The sequence below is a fragment of the Halichoerus grypus genome, chromosome 6 (genome assembly GCF_964656455.1).
Source record: "Halichoerus grypus chromosome 6, mHalGry1.hap1.1, whole genome shotgun sequence".
NCBI lineage: Eukaryota > Metazoa > Chordata > Mammalia > Carnivora > Phocidae > Halichoerus > Halichoerus grypus.
In genome coordinates, this window is record NC_135717.1 from 119,763,096 (window position 1) to 119,781,862 (window position 18,767).

Genomic DNA, 18,767 nt, shown 5'->3' on the forward strand with positions numbered 1-18,767 from the left:
AACCCCAGAGCAGCCCCACTCCCTCTCAGCTAACCAGGAAGAGGATTCTAGCCCACCTAGCTCCTCAGCAGCGGTTAGCATCCTTAATGCTGGCCGGGTCTACACCGGCAGCAGGGGAAGTTTACCCTGGAACCCAAGTTTTTCTCAACAAAATCCACTAACACTTTTGGAGAGGCAATAATAGCCGAAAGCATTTTCTGACCCTGAGCGAACTCTGTTTTGGCCCCGGAAAAATGAGTCCCACTTGGGTCTTTCTTTAGTAGCTAAAAATCCGAGACTACCTGACACACGCCTATAGAAAAATTCTTTGAAAGACAATGCACTCACACCCCGCAGAGATATTGTTTATGGGTTCCGTGTAGACACTGCCATATTTTACTGTCCAAAGGAATCAATTAATTAGTGCCTCGCCAGTCCCCGCGCCGGCCGCTGCTTGGCTGAGCGTGAGCGGCTGAGATAGATGTGCGTGGCCAGCTCGCTGGTCTTGTTAACAAGCCTCGTCATAAAGATGGAGATGATAAGGAGAGCGCGGAAGCCCTGGCGGCCGCGAGGGGGGGCTCCGAGGGCCAGCCCACAGCGTGTGGGGCAGCGGCGGCCGGCCGAGTCGGAGCCAGAGCCCTCGCCGGGGGCTGCTCCGGCTTCCGCTGCTCGCTCGCGGTATCCAGTCTTCTCCCCTTCTGGGGCGTTCACGCTGGGACTCGGATAATTCCCTCTCTTCTCCGCTCTTCTGAATTTTCCCTTTGCTTCATCAAGCTCCAAATTAAAAAAAAAATTTTTAATAAAAATATGTAAACCTCTGTCTGTGAGTGCCTGTCTTGCTCTCTGCCACACTTGTTCCGAGACCGGCTGCCTCCTTTCCCTGCATTACTCCGCGTGGTTTCATCTCTGTCTGGAGCTCTCTTCCCTCTCTGGCTTCATGGTTGCTTTTTCTACCAGGTTGGTACTGGCTCAGGCCCCAGTGAGCTTGTAAAAAAAATAATAATACAAATAACCCCTGGTTATCTTGCGGCAGAGTTAACACCCCCTGATAAGCCAGACCCCATGATAAAAAAACCCAACCTTGGATGTAATTGCTGGTTTGGGTTGCAACACTTAATTCTGTTTATTCTCACCAATGTGCATACTTAACGAAGAGATATTGATATTAAAGGGCAGGGGGGAATTAATTTTACTTTTATGGTCATCTATTAAGAGCATAAGATGGTCTGAGTCTCCTTTAAAGGGACCCAAAAAGGGGGGAGGGAGAGAGAAGGAAAGGGAGGGGGAAGGGAGAAATATGACTGAAGGCGAACAAAGATCTTTGCCTGAAGACACAATGTAACACTAGACAGAACTATAAAGTCTGGGAATGTAACAACGCAGGACCCTCTCAACTTCCCCCATTTGGAATCCTGTCCCTTGCACTTCCTGCTGAAATCCCAATCCTGACTACACAGCAGTATTCAAGGAAGAATTCATGCAATTATCTGGATAATTGTAGGGAGAGAGAGAGAGAATGAGAGAGAGAGAGAAATCATTTCCCTTTTATTGTCTGATCCTCTCTGGTGTCAGTGCAGAGGAGGGCGGGTGTTATATGGGATATGGAGGAAAAGGAGGTAGTAGGGTCTCCCCATGTCACCCTAAGACCTACAAGATGGCTACTCCTGAACCAAGAAGGTCCAAGGCAGGAACTCATAGATTCTTAAGAGATTTTGAAAGCTTCAGAGATCCAGTTTCATTTTCCAAAATATTTGTTTGGTTTTACTTTGTCTGTATAGACCTGCCTCATCTAGTATTGTAATTATCAAATAATAGATAATTATAGGGGTGTCGATAATATCATTTATTTTATAGCCGCACAAGATATGATTAGAGTTAATGTCAGAGGCTCTGTTGGAGCCCGGAAGGCAGCAAGAGGTAAGGTAGAGAGAGAGGCCAGATTGTCTTTCTCTTTCCTATTTTTATGTGTGTGTGAATCTCCAGAAATCCCCAATTCTCTAAATCCCCTCCCCAGATGTGTTAAGGGAAATCTCTACAATTTTAGGGGTTGGGAGCTCAGAGAAGGGCAAACAATTTGGTACTTAAATCTCCCCCTTAGTCTCAGGGCCAGTAGTCTCTGCTCTCCCATGTTCCCCCACAATGAAGGGCTTCACCCTCAGTTCAAAACTACTAAGGTCACAGAGACTTGGCAATTTAGGCCAGTGAGAGGAAGACAGGGTCTTACCAAAACCAAGTTCATTGTCATCCTCAAGTGGGCACTGGGTCCAGAGTGAAGCCCCCTTTGATCCCAATTTGGCCTTCTTTCCTGGACTTCTTCCCCAGAGACACCTGGATGGGAGCAGAAATCAGGTTAGGGCCCTGGAGGTTGGTTGGGATGGGGATGGGGAAAAAACTGAAAATCTGCTTTCTTGTTTCTGGGATTCAGAACACCAGAAACCAGAAGCCTGGGCGGGGGCGGGGAAGGGAGAGAGAGAGAGAGATTGTGGTAGAGAGCCAGGCAAGAGAGAGTCAAGGGAAACCATGAAACAGGAAGACAAGAATAAAAGGAATGAGTGAAAGAAAAGGGGCAGGAGGAGAAACCACAGGGAATAAAGGAAGGAAGTAAAAAGGAAAAGCTAGAAAAGGAAATAAGAGAAGAAAAACGGAGGAACATTTAAAAAAGGAAAGAAAGATTTGAAAGCGGAGGAGAGGAAGGAGGGAGAACAGAGGCCAGGGTCTGCCGGCCGTGCGCTCTGCCAGGCTTCCTGCAGCAGTCTGGGTGGGCGGGGGGCGCCATGACAAAGTGAAGGTCAAGTTAGCATCGTACCTTATAAGGAAGGCGTAGGTCCTCCATTTCAGCCTTTCTTTCTGCCTGGACATGGCCGTAGCATTCCTAGGCTTGTAAACACTGGACTCTTTGGGGCCTTAGAAAAAAGTAAAGACCCCCTTCCTTCCTTTATTGGGGGTGAGCTCCACCAGCTGGGGGAAGCAGCGGACAGAGAAGTCAACTAATGAAGACTCTGGGAAACTTTTCTCTCCTTTTCTCTCTCTCTCTCTGGCTCCACTCCCGCCAGCTGGGGCTCCCTCCCTCCCTCCCTTTCTCCCTCCCTCCCTCCCTCCCTCTCTCCCTCCTCTTCCCAGCCTAACGCCTCTTTTGCTCTCTGTATCTCTGGGTCTTCCAGTGTCTCTCGCTACTGTGTGTAACTCTGGGCTCCGTCTTTCCACACTCCCCTCCCCTACTGGAGACTTCTAAATCCGTTCCATTCCACCAGGAAAAGGAGCAGGACATAAGAATTGGAAAGAAAATTAGCCATCACAAAGAAAAGTTCATTTACAGCCTAAATGTCTATTAAGATTTCCTTCTGAAAATAAGGCGGTACACTCGGTAAGGAGGAGAAGTGAGGCAGCGCCAGGGGGGAGGGCTGATGAGGTAGGAGGCTTGGATTTATTTATTTTTCAGATCAAGAGGCGGAGAGAAAGGGGGAGAAGCAGGAAAGCGAGAGAGAAGCGTTTCAACCCGGCAACTAGCAAAGGAGGCTGCAGCGGGTGGGACTGGGAGCAAAGCGCGCGGGCCGAGGACCCGGACCTGCCGCCGCGATCCTCGAGCACTGAGCGGGCTCAGCCTAGGCCCGGGGTGCGGAGAAAGGAGCATATCCGAAATCTGTTGGCCTGAGAAGTTGGGGAGAGGCAAGGACGGAGGGAGGCAGGGAGAGACAGAGGAAGACGGCGCCGCAGCGGGCCAGCCCGAGGGCAAGTGAGTTCCGGAGCTGCGGGGGCGGTGGCGACCCCGGCGGGCTGCGGGCTGGGGGCAGCGGGCGGCTCAGCCGAAAGCCAAGGCGCCAGAGAAAGGAACCTGAAGTGGAATCCTTGATCTTTTCCCTGCAGGGTGGCACTGGGGGAGAGAGGGAGGGAGGGAGAGAGAGAATATAGCGTAGGGGTGTCTGTGAAGGGCTCACCTCCTTTTTCCTGGCCCTGACAGCCTGTTTTCTCCTGCTCTGTGCCCACGGAGCCCTTTTTAGGCCTAATCGTTGCTTTTCTAATGGCGAGGGAAGGGAGAGATGCTCAGGGCAATTCTGGGGACTTCTGGTTCAATCTGATACTCCACAAAGCCCTCATTTTGTCACCTCCGCCCTTCTCAACTGGAAACCAGCCTCTAGGGTCAGTCCCCTCCCACTTTACCTACCAGGCTAAGGTGCCTAAGGGCTACTAGGGACCCGAAGGAAGACCTGACACCTAGGTGGGAGCAGCCGGGAGCACTGGGGGTGGTCAGTGGAGCTCCCAGGCCTCAGGGCCTAAGAGCCCTCCCACCCTGCATCCTGATAATGAAAAACAAAGGGGGAGGACTTGATTATTTCTGATGGTGTTAAAGGATCCAGGCTTAGAAAAACAGCATCTGACCCTGAGCTCTAAGGTGATAGGCGTCTCTCCCACAGACATTTAATCTGGGCAAATGTCCCACTGCCTGAGCTCCAGGGGCTGAGGAGGTGGCCAGGGTGAGGACATTTGCTGCCAGAAAGCCCCAGGGAGGGAGCGGCAGGCCCCTTTGGTATTATCTAGAGTTGTGTGGAGAGTATTTTAAAAGGTCAGAATGAAGTGGGGAGGCCCTTTCTGATGTCCCCCTCAGCTCTGAGAAGGGGAGCCCCAGGAAGTGAGGGAGTTTATGAGCTGGGACATTTCCCCCTAATGTGGGAAAGACAGAGATAGCCAGACCTCATCCTGAAAAAATGTGTTTTGTGCCTGTGACAGAAAATTGGTAGCTGCTTGGGAGATTTCTGGACTTTTAGGGAGTAGAGCAGGGCCAGACTCTGGGGCAAGGCAGAGGCTGAGGTGTGATTTAGGGTAAGTGGAGGAATCTAAGGAGTAAGACTAGAAAGGTATCACCCAAATCCGTTTCCTCGGAGAAGACACACACACACACACACACACACACACACACACACACACACACAATGGGCTCCAATATTGAAAAACACCAGATGATCTCCTTCGAAGGAACATAAATAGGCCAAGCGGATGCAGGTTAATAAAACCTGCAAAAACCCAGACAGGAATACTTAAAATGCCCCAGAAACAAAGCACACTGTGACAAATTCTCACCCAACACACAAATCCATGCACCAGAATGTTCCCAGGCACAGAGAGACCCTCCCCACCCTGCGCCTCCCCACTTGGACACTCAGGTGTACCTGCCCAGCTCCAGGAGCACACACAAATCTGTGCACTTTCCTAAACTTACACACAGAAACCCTTGGGGGCAAGGGGCAAGCGCTCGGCGGCGCACACACCCCCCACCGAGCCAGACCCGTGTCTCCTGAGCCTCAATAATGCACGATCCATACCCGGAGATAAAAGTCTAGACAATAGACGGCTGTTTATGACAACGGGGCTCTCCAAGTTTGGAGCCAGGCGATAAATCTCTGGTGAATCTTCCTGTAACTCAACTTCTGGCTGTAGTGACGAGAGAACCACGGAGACCACAGAGAGAAAAGCAGCAAAATGCGAGAGACTTTTAAATCGCGAGCAGAAGGCGACTTCCCCGCTGGGGCAGGAGAGGGCAGGCGGCCACACTTGCCCCACATGGCGCGTCCACACTGTGGAAGCTTTCGGATCAAGCTTCAGCACACAGGCGAGTCAGGTTTCCTGGCCCCCCAGAAATCGGGGCGAAGTGTACAGGCAGATGGTGGGGCATGGAGGCTGGAACAGACCCACAAACCATTCTTGCTGCAGGCAAAGGGTCTTTTTTTGTTGGTGGTGACCAGAATCTTCCTGCTATGCGTCACCTGAATTTTTTCATCCCAGTCCCCCTCTTCTCCCTAGTGTTCTCTCTCTTTCTCTCTCTCTCTCTCCACCCCCCCCTTTTCCTTTTTGGATTGATGGGCTGTTCCCTTTTGCATTTTCGACTCAGGCGTCTGATTACAAGTAAAGAGCCACTGAAGTTCATCTCATAAAAATGCCGCGAGCTCACTTTGATCTGCGCGGACTGGGTCCGAGCCTAAGTAGGCGCTAAAGCCAGGGAATGGCGGCTCGGGCCAACCGGCCTCCGCTTGGCGGCGGGGCGGCCAGAGATCCGGGTGGCCCAACAGGGCAATCCGGCCCAGAAAAGACATTTCTGTGCTGCTGCAACTGGGTTTGGACACCAAGGTCCAATAGTAGCGGCTCCAATTCAGACTGCTTTTAAGACATTTCCTTCATTTTAGAGCATTTGGTGAGGGGCCCAGTGAAACTGGCTCGTAAAATGGGACTTTTATGGGGAGAAATGGGGTCGCGTTGCTAGCCTCCTGGGACAATCCCTCAGCGGAGGAAGGTGGGTGGGGCTGTGGGGGTGGAGAAGCTGCCCTTCTCCCTCCCCCTGTCACTTCCAGGAGCCGAGGAACCTCAGAGCAGCATCCACTGGCTTGGGTGACCTGACTTGGGCCCTTGGGCTTGGGGCGATGGCCAGGGCTGAGGAGAGGTGGGGGCCAAGGACCAGCAGTCCCAACCCCCTCTAGTTCTTTGGCTGAAAGTGAGATGTGTCCTGGGATGCAAGGTAAACCGCTGGCCTAAAAATCCCCAAGCACACTATAGAGGGATTATTAAACACCCCCGATTGCTCTAAGGGGAGAGAAAGATGTGCAAGAAGGTGCGAGCTGATTTCTAATGAGGGTTCATCCTTGTGGGCCAAGCCTCCGAGCGCTGAGGTTGTCCACGCGCCTAATGCTTATCTCTTACTGACTCCACATGGGACTGAACTTAGAGTCCAAGCCTGGAGCTCTAATGGTCCCTCTTTCTCCTCTCTGGCTTTCCCTCTCGGTGCCTGGTCTGTGGGATGGGCCCCTTTCCCTGGTTACCCCAATCTGCTCTCTAGAATTGGGAGGTGGACAAGCTGCAAGGCCAGCCAGCGCTGTGTGTGGGGTCTCGCATGCGGGGATTCAGAATTCAGAAGATACTACCCCCTTCTGAAGCCGCCTCTGGTGTCCGCGTGTGGAAGGGAACGTCACTAGATCTGTTTTGGTCCTGGCCAGAGTACCGCATCAGCTGCTTGGACCGAAACGCAGCTGCCTGGAAGCGGCCAGGCAGGCAGGCGGGCTGGAGGTGCCGACTGAGGCCACCAAGAACCGGTGAGCTAGGCAGGATGGCCCTGCCCTGGAGGATTTCAGGTGAAAGATGGGACTCCAGGATTGTGGAAGGGCCACAGGCACCCATGAGATGGGGGAGGGGAAGCCACCTCCCGCCAGGGAGTGGGGCTTGCCACGGTTCTTAGGAACTGATTTGGGACCACAGTTGAGTCTCATGTTGGGGGGATGCACTGATGCCCTGGGGTGCAGCCTGGGGCAAGCGCCACAATCTATGCTTTGGAGTGGTCCTGGACTGAGGGTTGGGCAGGGAAGTGGCCAGCCCACACTGTGGGCATTTTTGCCCATCAATACCTTGCTGACCTCATTGTCCAGGGCCTTCTTTCCTTGACCCTGGCAGCAACCTCCAGTTGCTGGGATTTTAAAAAAGTTGTTGAAAAATTAAAAGTCGGACCAAAACTAGGAAAAAAAAATTGAACTTCATGCTTTACTTTTAGGGGGAAGAATATTAATTCTCAGAAGCCTCTGTTGGGAGACCTAGAGTTTCCTGGACATCAACTTCTTTGACATTCTTTCTTGCCTTCTTTTTTGTTTCAAGGAAATAAAGCCGCCCCTGGCTCCTTGCAGCCGCCTGGCTCACTTTTATGGTGGCCCTGGAATAAACTTTGGTGGTCAAATTCAAGTGCTCAGGCCCACAGCTGGCTCCTCACAGGAAGCGTACCCCTCCCCACTGTCGGCCCCTGCAGTACAGAATTTGCCTTGGGGGCTTAGGCCCCACATCGCCCTGGAGACCAGGATGGAGAAGGAAGCAGGGCCCTGGGGGAACTGGGAAAAGCCGAAGCCGAGACTCTGAGCTCTTATCCCCACCTCTGCAAGGGATAAGGGTACCTCTCTCTTCCCTCTTGCTGGTTCCTATCACTGTTTGGAGAACATTTTGCTTCCAATAAACTTGAGTTTAATGAGGTCAGCACGAACCCCATAAAAGCCATAGTCCATAGTTCCCTATCATTATAATTAAAAATGCTAGCCCCAGGTCACCCTATAAAAAGAGGTAGAGGAAGGAGGAAAGCAACAGATTTTTCTTCTTGCAGCTCCTCACTGACGGAGAAGTCCCATACTTGAGCAAAGCCGCAATCTATTTCCTCTTTGCCCTCATTTAAGATCTGGCCAGGACTAAAGAAGGGCTCAGGAAGTATGGCCCACCAAATAATGGGTAGAGGGGTATCCTTGGGTATTCCAGAGCCACCCCAAGAATGAGACCCGTGGCCATCGTGGCTCCACTCCAGGTGATGCTCTAAAGGCTGAGCAAATTTGGGAAGGCAGGAGGATTGAGAAGGAATGGATTTGGGGAGTTATATCTGGGGACATGAAAAAATTTTTTGTGTCTTCTCCATCTGGTTTTGGGGCCTCAGTACGTGTCACCAAGCTCAGCAAGGAAAATCAAATCCAAATAGTATTTGTAAAGTAGAAATCAATTTTAACCAAGAGTTAGGGGTTAAAAGAGGGTTTGGGCTATTTCTGGCTTTCCCTGAGTCCTTGCAGGGCTTCAGTCCTCCCCTCCTGCCTGAACAAATCATGCCCTGGTAGCTCCTCTTTGGATCCAAGGTTGCTTTCTGCTTATGGCGATTGCTCTGGCCGCTTGGATCCAGTCCAGAACCTTTCAATAAAGTGATTCTCAGCTGCCTAGATGTGTCCCATGGTGCCCAGAGGGATGAGAGGCGAAGGAGGGCAGAACCACTGAGTCCACCTCTTGGGCCACAGATGTCTAGGAGGCTGGTGGACATGGAAGAGGGCAGGGAAGGGCTGAGAAATGGGAAAGAGGCACCAAGGCCTGCCTACAGCCCCCTGGGAGCAGGGCTGGGGGCCTCCATTAGGGAGTGGTCCTTGGCCCTGCCCTGCCCACCCAGGTTCCTCAGCTCCCTTCCACTCCCCTGCTAGTCTGTCCAGCAGACCCACACCTGGCCCCACTGCCCACCTCCCAGCCCCCAAATCATTCAAGGATAGGAGCCCCAAACCCAGCCCCCCCATATCCTTCCTGGACCCTGACTCCAGGCTTCTTTTCGGCCCCCAAGCTGAGGCTGAGCCCCGAACCCAAAGGACCCAGACAGAGAAAATACATGGCTCTCATTCCGATCTTTATCTTTGGGGTTTGAGATTTCAAAATCCACAGTGGATGTAGCTTTCTGCACATTGATTGACAATAAAGGCAGGCATGAAATATTCACCCAGGGCCACTCTCTCATACTAAATATTTAACACAACATTAGAGAAGGTTTTTCCCAGACTTGGCCAGGCACCGGCTGGGCGGCTGGCGCACTGCTTACCACTCGTTTATGACTAATCTGAGTCCCTAGCCACGGGCAGCACAGCAGAGCCAGACGAAGTTGGGACCCTGGCTCCGTGCTGGGCTGCCTCACCTTTGGTAAACTTCCCATACTCTTCTGAGGAGTCTCTCCAAAGGGGAAGGGGAGTCCTGACACACAGCCCTGGCCAAGAAAAGAATGGACTTCTTCAAACTCTTGTAAAGAGGCGCTGGCCCTCTGCGGGTTGGCGGGGTAAGAGTCCTTGAGAGTTGGGAAGGATTCACATCTCCCGCGGAACCAGGCGGTGGGGAAAGAGGTCTTCATCCCCACCTCAGTCTTGGGCTCATCATCCCGAGGAGGCAAGACCCCCCAGAGGTGGGAGCCCTCCTCCTTCCCTCAATCCTGGGGTGGGGGGAGAAGCAGCTAGAAAAAAAATACAATTACCCCCTCCCCGCCACCACCGCCCCCCCACCGCCCATCCCACCGCCCACCCCACCCCAACCCTCTCTCTCCTCCTTTGCTCGCTCTGTGGAATGGAGAGGAGGGGAGTGACGAGAGAAAAACGAATACAAATCTGCAATTGATTTTCATAATGTTTCTGCGGTGTTTGCAAACCAATCGCCTGAACGTCCCCATCTTACCTAAGAGAGAACCCCTCCTACGTCTGCGAAGTGCTCCGAACTGATATATGACAATATCTACTTTGGATCACGTGCTCAGGGAGAGAGACTAAGACGGATAACGCGTCATCTCGCCTTCCCAAATTTTCCCCCCTCGCTAGATCGGGTCCAAAACCTCCATCTGGAGCCGGCAGGAGAAGAGAACGATGTTTAACTCGGTCAACCTGGGCAACTTCTGCTCGCCGTCGCGCAAGGAGAGGGGCGCTGATTTCGGCGAGCGAGGGAGCTGCGCCTCCAACCTCTATCTGCCCAGTTGCACTTACTACGTGCCCGAGTTCTCCACGGTCTCCTCCTTCCTGCCCCAGGCCCCCTCTCGTCAGATCTCCTATCCCTACTCAGCCCAAGTGCCCCCGGTCCGGGAGGTCTCCTACGGCCTGGAGCCATCCGGCAAGTGGCACCACCGGAACAGCTACTCCTCCTGCTATGCGGCGGCCGACGAGCTTATGCACCGGGAGTGCCTGCCTCCTTCCACGGTCACCGAGATCCTCATGAAAAACGAAGGCTCCTACGGCGGCCACCACCACCCCAGCGCCCCGCACGCAGCCCCCGCCGGCTTCTACTCCTCAGTCAACAAGAACAGCGTTCTGCCTCAAGCCTTCGACCGTTTCTTCGACAACGCCTACTGCGGGGGCGGCGACGCGCCCGCCGAGCCCCCCTGCCCAGGCAAGGGCGAGGCCAAGGGGGAGCCTGAGGCGACCCCGGCCTCGGCACTGGCGTCCCGGGCTGAGGCGGGGGCCGAGGCCGAGGCCGAGGAGGAAAACACGAATCCCAGCTCGTCCGGTTCAGCCCACTCGGCGGCCAAGGAGCCGGCCAAGGGAGCCGCCCCCAGTAGGTAGCAGCGGCCGGGACGCAGGCGGGCAGCGAGGGAGGGAGCGCGAGAGGGAGGGCGAGAGCAGGGGGGAGGCGAGGGGAGCGGGGACGGCCTCGTGTTTTGGGTCAGTCCGATTTTATGTGGAGTTTTATAAGCATTCAAAGGATTTTATTATAACCTACAAAGCCCTCTCTCCCAACGACTCGACTTTTTACGATGGAGAAGGGGTGGGGAGGGAGGGAAAAGGGCTCTTTGGAAAAGCCGGGTGAACCCCCCTCCCCGTTATCTCCCTCGGTCTGTGAAATTTTTAAAAGCGCCACCATCGCGAGCGATATTAACTTTGATCGTGAACTTAGAAGAGCATTTAAGGAAGGATGGGGAGCCGGGCTGCCGGGGGGTGGGACGGAGGGGAGGGGTGGAGGGGGAGAAAGGGGAGGGCGATGGAAAGACAGGGAGAAACTCAGAGAGGGGGAGTGGTAGGGGAGAGGCAATGGAGCAGAACCTGAGACCGGAGAGGCAAGCCAGGACTGCTCTGCTTCTTTTAAAAACTATTTTTGAAATGTTCAAACTATGTGTTCACGGGTCCTTGAGCAGAACCCCAGCAAGCCGGAAGTCATGGCGACAGGGGGTGGGGAGAGGCGGCTCAGGGCTCCGCGCGGCTCCAGGCCCGGGTCTCAGTGTTTCCCTGCGGTCCGCGGCCTCGGCGCCGGCCTAGCCCGGTAGCGTGGAAGGCGCGGCCCTCCGGGCGTCCCGGGGCGCCAGGGCCCCCGGAAGCGGCTCTCGGGTGTCTTTGGTGCCTGCTCGCTCGCTTCCTCCCCGTCTCCACACTGCTCTCGCCAGCTCTCACTTCTTCGCGCCTGTTCTCCGCGGTCCCCCCAGATTTCTGCGGGAGGGGTGGGTGGGTGCTCGGAGCCACTTGGAGGGCAGCGCAGGAAGGGGCCGAGGACAGCGGTTGAGCCGGCGGGTCCCCCGGACGCACTTGGCCCGGCTGGTTTCCTTCTTCCCCGGACTCCACCAGCCGGGGCTCTCGCCCGAGGGGAGGGGCGGTGACCCCGCGGTGGCCGGGGATCGGTCGAGCCGGACCTGGCGGGGGGTCCCGGGCTTGCCCCAGCACTGCGGCCCGAGCGGGGAAGGCAGGCCGGCCTGGCGGGAGGGCTGCCTGGCGGTGGGGCTGGGAGAAGGGCCGCTGAGCGCTCAGCGGGCTGGGGTCGCCCGGGTCTCACGTGTCTCTCTCCCCTCTCCTCGCACTTGTCCCCTCCCCTCCCCTCCAGACGCCCCCCGCACCCGCAAGAAGCGCTGCCCTTATTCGAAATTCCAGATCCGGGAACTGGAGCGAGAGTTTTTCTTCAACGTGTATATCAACAAAGAGAAGCGGCTGCAGCTGTCCCGCATGCTGAACCTGACGGACCGACAAGTGAAAATTTGGTTTCAGAACAGAAGGATGAAAGAAAAAAAACTAAGCAGAGACCGGCTGCAGTATTTCTCGGGAAATCCTCTGCTGTAACCGCAGACCGGGCCCTTTACGGGGAAGGGGGAGAGGGGGAAAATTATTTTATTTTATTTTTATTTTTTATTTTCTAACTCGCCTTCTTTCCGCGGGTGGAAAACTGGACTGTGGCCAGGGCTGGCTCCCACTGCCGTCGCCCGCACTTCTTTCTGGAACCTCCTTCACCTTCCTTCTGACTCGCTGTGGGACAGGGACCGGGCCTGGAAAGAAGGTGAAGGGAAGTGTCTAACCCACGGCGAGTGGACATCGTTGGCGCCGAGGCCAAGACTCTATTTAAAAGAAAACACACCTCGCGACAATGTCTTGCTGCTCGGATTGGGTGGGGGAGGGGCGACAGTAGTAGGCGCCTGAGCGAACAAATCCTTGAACTAAAAGCCTTCCCTTGCCCAAGTGATAAGATCTGCTAAGACACCGTGTCTGCGAGGGGAGACTTCTTGGGCTCCCCACCCCTACCCCACCTCGCCCCACTGCTAGGGGGCAGCTAAATGTGATCCTGCCTTGCTGTGAAATTTCTGTACCTTCGACCTGGTGTTAGGTGTGCAAAGTCCGTGTCCTACCTCCGTCTGCGCCCAGGCCCCGCCTGAGCCTAGTTGTTCTCCCCGTGAACGTGTAGAGCCCTCCTTTGAAATTTCTTAACTGGTGCATTGAGGTTTCCTAACCTATTTCCAAGCCGTGCCCCACTCCATGGATTTATAGCTATAGTCTATGCAGTTGTTACCTCCTTTTTTTTTTTTTTTTTTTTTTTAAGGCAGAAAAAAAAGATTAGGTTGGAGGAGGCAGGAGGGAGGTGGGATTGGGGGCCTCCCCCATGCTGGGGCCTGAATTTTTGTAAATAAATTTCACAAGCATTTCTTTCTACCCAGAGGGGATTGGGGTGGGGGGGAGGACTCGCCTGGAATGAGATTCAAATCACCCATCTCTCTCCATGAGCGTGAGTGTGCGTGTACGTGTGCAATCCCCACCCTGCTCCCGTCCCAGAGGGATTGCTGTGAATTTTTTTTTTTGGTGGCAAATAAAGATATTTCATTCTGTTCAGTATTATGATTTTATTTGACCCTTTTATTAGCCCCTCTCCTCTTAAAATCCTCAATGCTCCCAAGGCGGAGGAGGAGAATGGTGGGTAGAGCCCAGCTGGGGAGGACAGGCGTGTGAAGGTGAGGTAGGCCCGAGCTGGTGGGCCTGCACCCTCTCCTCGCTGGCAGGGGCAAGAGCGTGGCGGTAGCGTCGTCCTGCTCTCAAGCTGAGGACATTCCACGGCTACTCTGAACGCTCTCTTCTCTCACGTGCAGCTCGAGCTGCGTCCAAACGCCCAGCAACGCTTTCCGTTTAAGTACACGTTTGTTGTGGAGTTAATTGTAACCATCATCGAATTTAAATTTATAGGAATTTTCTTGGCTCCACCACCCTCCCGCCAGATGTCTCCGTCTGTCGCAGTTAAATGTGCAGGGTTGAGGGTAGGGCTTTCTTTTTTTTCTCTCTCTCTCTATGAGAAGACTGTATTGGAATTTTTATATACAGTTTTGAAGGAGGGAGGGGAGAGGAGGGGAAACCAGCCCCCTCCCTTTCCTCACCGAGGCTGGCCCCTGAGGGTGGGAAGGTGGGGCTGGGCCCCTTCCCCTCAAGCACAAATGGCCAGGTTCCTCCAGACACAACAAGACGCTAGACTGGGGCCACCCTGATGTTTGTACATTGGGTCTCCCAGAGTAGAAAGCCCCAGAGATTTGTTTTGTAAGGGGTTGGCATGCGGTGGGGCACTGGGTAACTGGGTGACCCTTGGGGACATTCGCCATACCCATCTATATTTGCTGCATGAGTTTTTGGTTTTTTTTTTCTGTAAAAAGATAACCATAGTCCTTTCAAGTGCTTTCAGCGAGGGCCCTCTGGCAGTCTCTGTTCCAAATTCGTTATTTAGGGGCAAAGATTTGGAACCGGTTTCTCTCATCTTTTCCCTCTCTTTGGAACTGTTCTTATATAATTCAAAGAAAATGTTTTTGTCAATAGGATTCTGTGGAATGACAGACAAAAGCACCCCGATAATGGGCAATCACATCCAGGCTCCGGCGTTGTTTTTGATGACAGGGATCCATGCAGCTCAGCTGTCTGAATCTGTAATTCGTAAATGTGAGTCTTGAGACAAAATCTGAAAGCTAAGGTGTATATAGAGCCCCACAATTCCCTTATGTGCTCCCACACAAGTATTTTAAGTTGGTGTGCCTCTGTGCACACGGGAAGGAATCTTATATGTATGTTTTCGGCCTGTGCTATGGAGTAAACCTGACCCCATGCACATCTAGGGCTTGTGGCCTCTGTGGTGTGTAAGCACCGGCAGTGTTCATGAGTGTCAGCAAGAACGCAGCTGAGGGCGCTGTGTGTGTGTGTGTGTGTGTGCGCGTGTGTGTGTGCACGCGCAAGACCTCTCTCGGTATGATATTTATCCCCTAGTCATATCAAGGAATATTGGCATGCTGGCCATGTTTCCTATAAAATAAGATGGGGATAACTCTATTAAGCAAACCTGTTTTTAGAGCAAAATGTTAATCTCCAAATGGATTAGGATTTTGGAGAAAAATATCTAAAACCCACAGCTATCACTTGCCCTGCAATATGCAGCCCAGAAAAGATCCCTGGCCCCAGAAGGGATTTCGGAAGGCCGGGGGTCATAGTGAAAGAAAAACAAAGGCTTCTATGACCCAGGCCCAGGAACCTGCCCGTCGTCGACGACCCTCTAAAAAGAGAAAAAAGGGGTCTCTGTCCCCCCAAACAAACCCATCTTCTGGCCCCTGGGATGTCCAACCCCCCTTGCACTCTGGGCTCAGCCTCTCTGGGTAATCCCTTCCAGCCAAGGCGCTGCCCTGGAACAAAAGAGCTTCGTCTAGACGCCGCCATAAAGCACCCCCCATGCCTCTAAACCCAGTTTCATTTCGCCCTTAACGACCCAGTCTGGCCTGTGTTAGAAAATGCTTCCGCTCTAAACAGTAAACAAACCCACAGTGGATAGTCTTGGCTCCCCCAACACACCCCAGACCCCCACGCCATTACCCTCTTGCCCCGCATTTTCCCCCTCTTCTCCTCCAGCTTTTCTCAGCTCCCAGTTCCCCAACCCCCTCCCCCCCCAGTAAATAAACCCGAGGCCGAGTTCAAAGTTTCTCGGAGCTAAGGAGGAATGTTGGTTGTAAAAATCCAAGTTTATAGCGCACGTGGGAGTTTACAAGGGTATTAAGTGGTGTGGGCTGAGAGAGAGCACTCTGGGCCCCTCCCCCTCTCACTATGGGCTTTAGGGGTACAGGGAGAACCTTGGGGACTTGAAAAGAGAAATGGCTTGGGGCCAGCCTTGTGTTTGGGGTTTCTTTGTCCCTTAGACCCCTGGGTTGCTGAGGAATGGGGATACAAGGGCCCCTTAGAAGTAAGCGCACACAGGCGCTTCTGAGAGCAAGCCCACAGGTTTTAGATGTCCCAGATGGAGAGGGTGGGCAGCTCTGCTTTGGGAAAGCAAGAAAGTTACAGACCAGGTGTCTGAAAGGTGCACAGACATGGGGATACCTAGAGCCTGTTCTCAACCAGAGGGAGAAAAACTACCTGGGGCTAATTTCTCGAGTGGGCTGAAGGCAGAGGGGGATTTTCTCACCCGAGCAAAGAAGAACTTTGAACTTCAAGAAGTCAAGGGCGCCACCTCTTCCCTTTCCCCGCCCCCTCTCAGGAATCTGTAGGGCAATTCGTTTCTGGGCCAATATTCCCTCAAGGGGGCAGTCCCTGGGGTTTCCTGGTGCCCCAGGGCTGGATAATACTGTTTGCTGAACCCTTCCTGCTCAGAGCCCGCCAGAACCCTGTGCACGCGACTACACTCTTTATTATTCATATAAACCTTTGGAAAAGGCAATGCCCGGGAAGTTTTTATAACTTTGTTTGGCATAAAAGTTTTACAAGATTCCTCCTCCTTTTTTAAAAAACTTTAAGTTTTGGTCTTGCCATGGAATGAAAGCTCAGGATCTTTAGGAGGTTGTGGGGAGAGAGGTTCTGGGGCCCTGGTGGGGGAGGTGGTGGCATCTGAAGCTGCCTCTCTCTGCCTAAGGCAAAGCAGGCTGAAGGCTGTTGTCACTCTTTTCCTGAGGCCCACCTTGGAGCGAGCTTTGGGGTCTACCAGCTCACAGAGGCCACAGGCCTGCAAGAGAGTCCTGGCCACTCTGTTCTTGAGACATACCCTTGCAGACCCCCAAAGTTGGGCAATGTCAGCAGGACCAGACCTTCCCCATCACTCCCTCTTGTTCTCCTGCAGGCATCATTCTCTCTCTCTCTCTCTCTCTTTCTCCACACACACACACACACACACACACACACACACACACACACACCAAACACTCCCTCAACCCACCACACAAAGTAGAGACCCATAACCTTGACTCAGACCGCCAATTTGAGAGAGTCTACACACACCGCCTTGCATCCCTATTTCTTGCAAAGTCCACAGTGGGTTTGAAGAAAGACAGAATTCAAAACGCCAAGAAATTCCTGCCCAGAGGTTCAGAGGACTGCAAGACTGCAGTCCGGAAGCACAGAGAACAAAGGTGCCCATGTGGGGACATGGCTTTGCGTTGCTAAGCCCACGGGTGACCCCCTCAGATCTTGACGCTCATCTGGGACTGACAGAGCCCCCACTCCTTCATTCCCCCTGACTCCAGCCTTGGGGATGCCACTTCGGCTCAAATTGAGCCTATTTTAATGTTCAGCTCTGGAGGTCAGGACAAAGATGGAGCAACTTGTCCAAAGACAGGCCTGGGGGACAAGCCTCCTTGGAGGTAATGGGACCGAAGGTACCTGAGCCCTGGGACCGCGTGCCTCAGGGAGCCATCGGGGCCGGTAGGAATGTGCCCCCGCACCAGGTTTTCCTTCCCTCTGATGGCAACTGCTGAGGCCTGGCCGCCGGCCACTGCAGGCCTACACTTCGCCTTGTGAGGAGCCGAGTTATTAAGGCTGAAGGCCGGAGAAGGTCAACTCCAAGCCTGAGCAGTGAGGCTGCGGAGAGATGCACCCGAGCCTGGGGCTTTCTCCTCCCTGAGCTCTGCACAACAGAGAAAAACAAGAAAGGCTAGGGGGGACCGAAAGTCAAGGGGGAAGGAAAGCAGTGAGGAGGAAAGAAAAGAGCCAAGAATAAATTGTGTCCTAAAGAAAAAAGGAAGAAGGAAATGAAGAAAACCATGAATTAAAAAAGAGAAAAGATCAGGGGAAAAAATGAAGGGAAAAATGAACTGCAGGAAAAGAGAGAAGGAAAGAGAAAGAGAAAGAAGCAAATAAAGAGAAAGAAGGATGAAGAAAAAAAAGGAAGGAAGGAAGAGAGAGAGAAAAAAGAAAGAGAGAAAGAGGGAAAAAAGATGCAAAACGGATCTTCGTCGAAAAGGCATTTAGCCGGTAAGGGAGGAGCGGGGGTTTTCTCCGAAGCCAGCCAGCCCAACCACAGCCCTGACTCCCCACTGGAAACCCAATCTACTGGGGCAACTTGGGAGCAAATCACTAAAGTGGGGGGCCAGGCTTCCCCCCACCAAGACATCCTCCCATCTGTTTCCTTCTCTCAGAGCTTCTTTCCGAAGTGTTTGCTGTCTGGTTTCAATTCAGGAGGCAAAGTTAAATAACTGGCCGCCCTTCGGCGGGGCAAGAATGGAGTTGGGCTGGCGCAGGTTTATCAGACTTCAGGATGCGGGGATCGTGGGGAGCACGTCTCTTAGGTAAAGGTGAATATTTGTGGCTGTGTGCGCACAATGAAGCGCAAGTTAGACAAGTACGGAAACGGTAAATTCCGTAGCATCTAGGGGCAAATGTGTACAGCGTCCAGATGTGAGAGGGACTCTGATGGCGGGGCTTCCAGGGAGGCTGAGAGATCCGGAGTAGACCAGAGGCCCTCCAAGGGTCCTGGGTCTCCCATGTCTCTCTTGTACCTGTTTGAAAATCTCTCTCTTGGGCTTCGGAGCATTCTGCAGTTTGCCTGGTATTTCCCTGTCCCAATTCAGTCCGGGCAGAGCCCGGTGTTAGTGAAGGAGAAAAGCAAAATTTTCCTTCAAGTTTTGGGTTGAGAATAATTTTTCTGGGCCTCCAAAACAAGAGGAAAAACGCCTGCAACTTTCCCCGCTGGTGTGATTTTATTTTCCATTTCACTTGAAGAGATAGATTTCAATACACCAACTTTACTATTATTTTATTTTATTATTTTACCCCAAAGGGAGAGATGCTCTTCCTTTTTTTCACTCCACCTTTGGAATTTTCCAGATGATTTCTTTAACCTGTTGGGGAAACTCTCACTTTCCTTGGAAAACTCGGGGTGTTTCTGGGGGCACGTTGAGGGCTGGCGCCAGGGAAACAGCCGTGGTTCCTTTCTGTTCGTTGAGCACTATATTTTCCTTTTTCTGTTTTCACATGGGGACCCCTAGTGCCCCAGCCCTCGGCCTGCCCTCTGGAACCACCGATCTC

At 53.1% G+C, this 18,767-nt stretch overlaps 1 protein-coding gene and 1 long non-coding RNA gene across 2 annotated transcripts; one reads left to right on the forward strand and one right to left on the reverse strand.

Annotated features, from left to right (window-relative positions):
* Positions 1-349: 349 nt before the first annotated feature.
* On the reverse strand, positions 350-2,913 carry LOC144382135 (uncharacterized). The gene is made up of 3 exons (XR_013448560.1): positions 2,786-2,913; positions 2,204-2,307; positions 350-963 (listed from the first exon to the last, which is right to left on the reverse strand). It is a non-coding gene; the product is annotated as an uncharacterized LOC144382135 (long non-coding RNA).
* Positions 2,914-10,139: 7,226 nt separating this feature from the next.
* On the forward strand, positions 10,140-12,778 carry HOXC11 (homeobox C11). The gene is made up of 2 exons (XM_036124184.2): positions 10,140-10,821; positions 12,076-12,778. Exons 1-2 carry the CDS (start codon positions 10,140-10,142, stop codon positions 12,306-12,308), a joined length of 915 nt encoding a protein of 304 aa, XP_035980077.1. The 3' UTR covers positions 12,309-12,778.
* Positions 12,779-18,767: the final 5,989 nt, after the last annotated feature.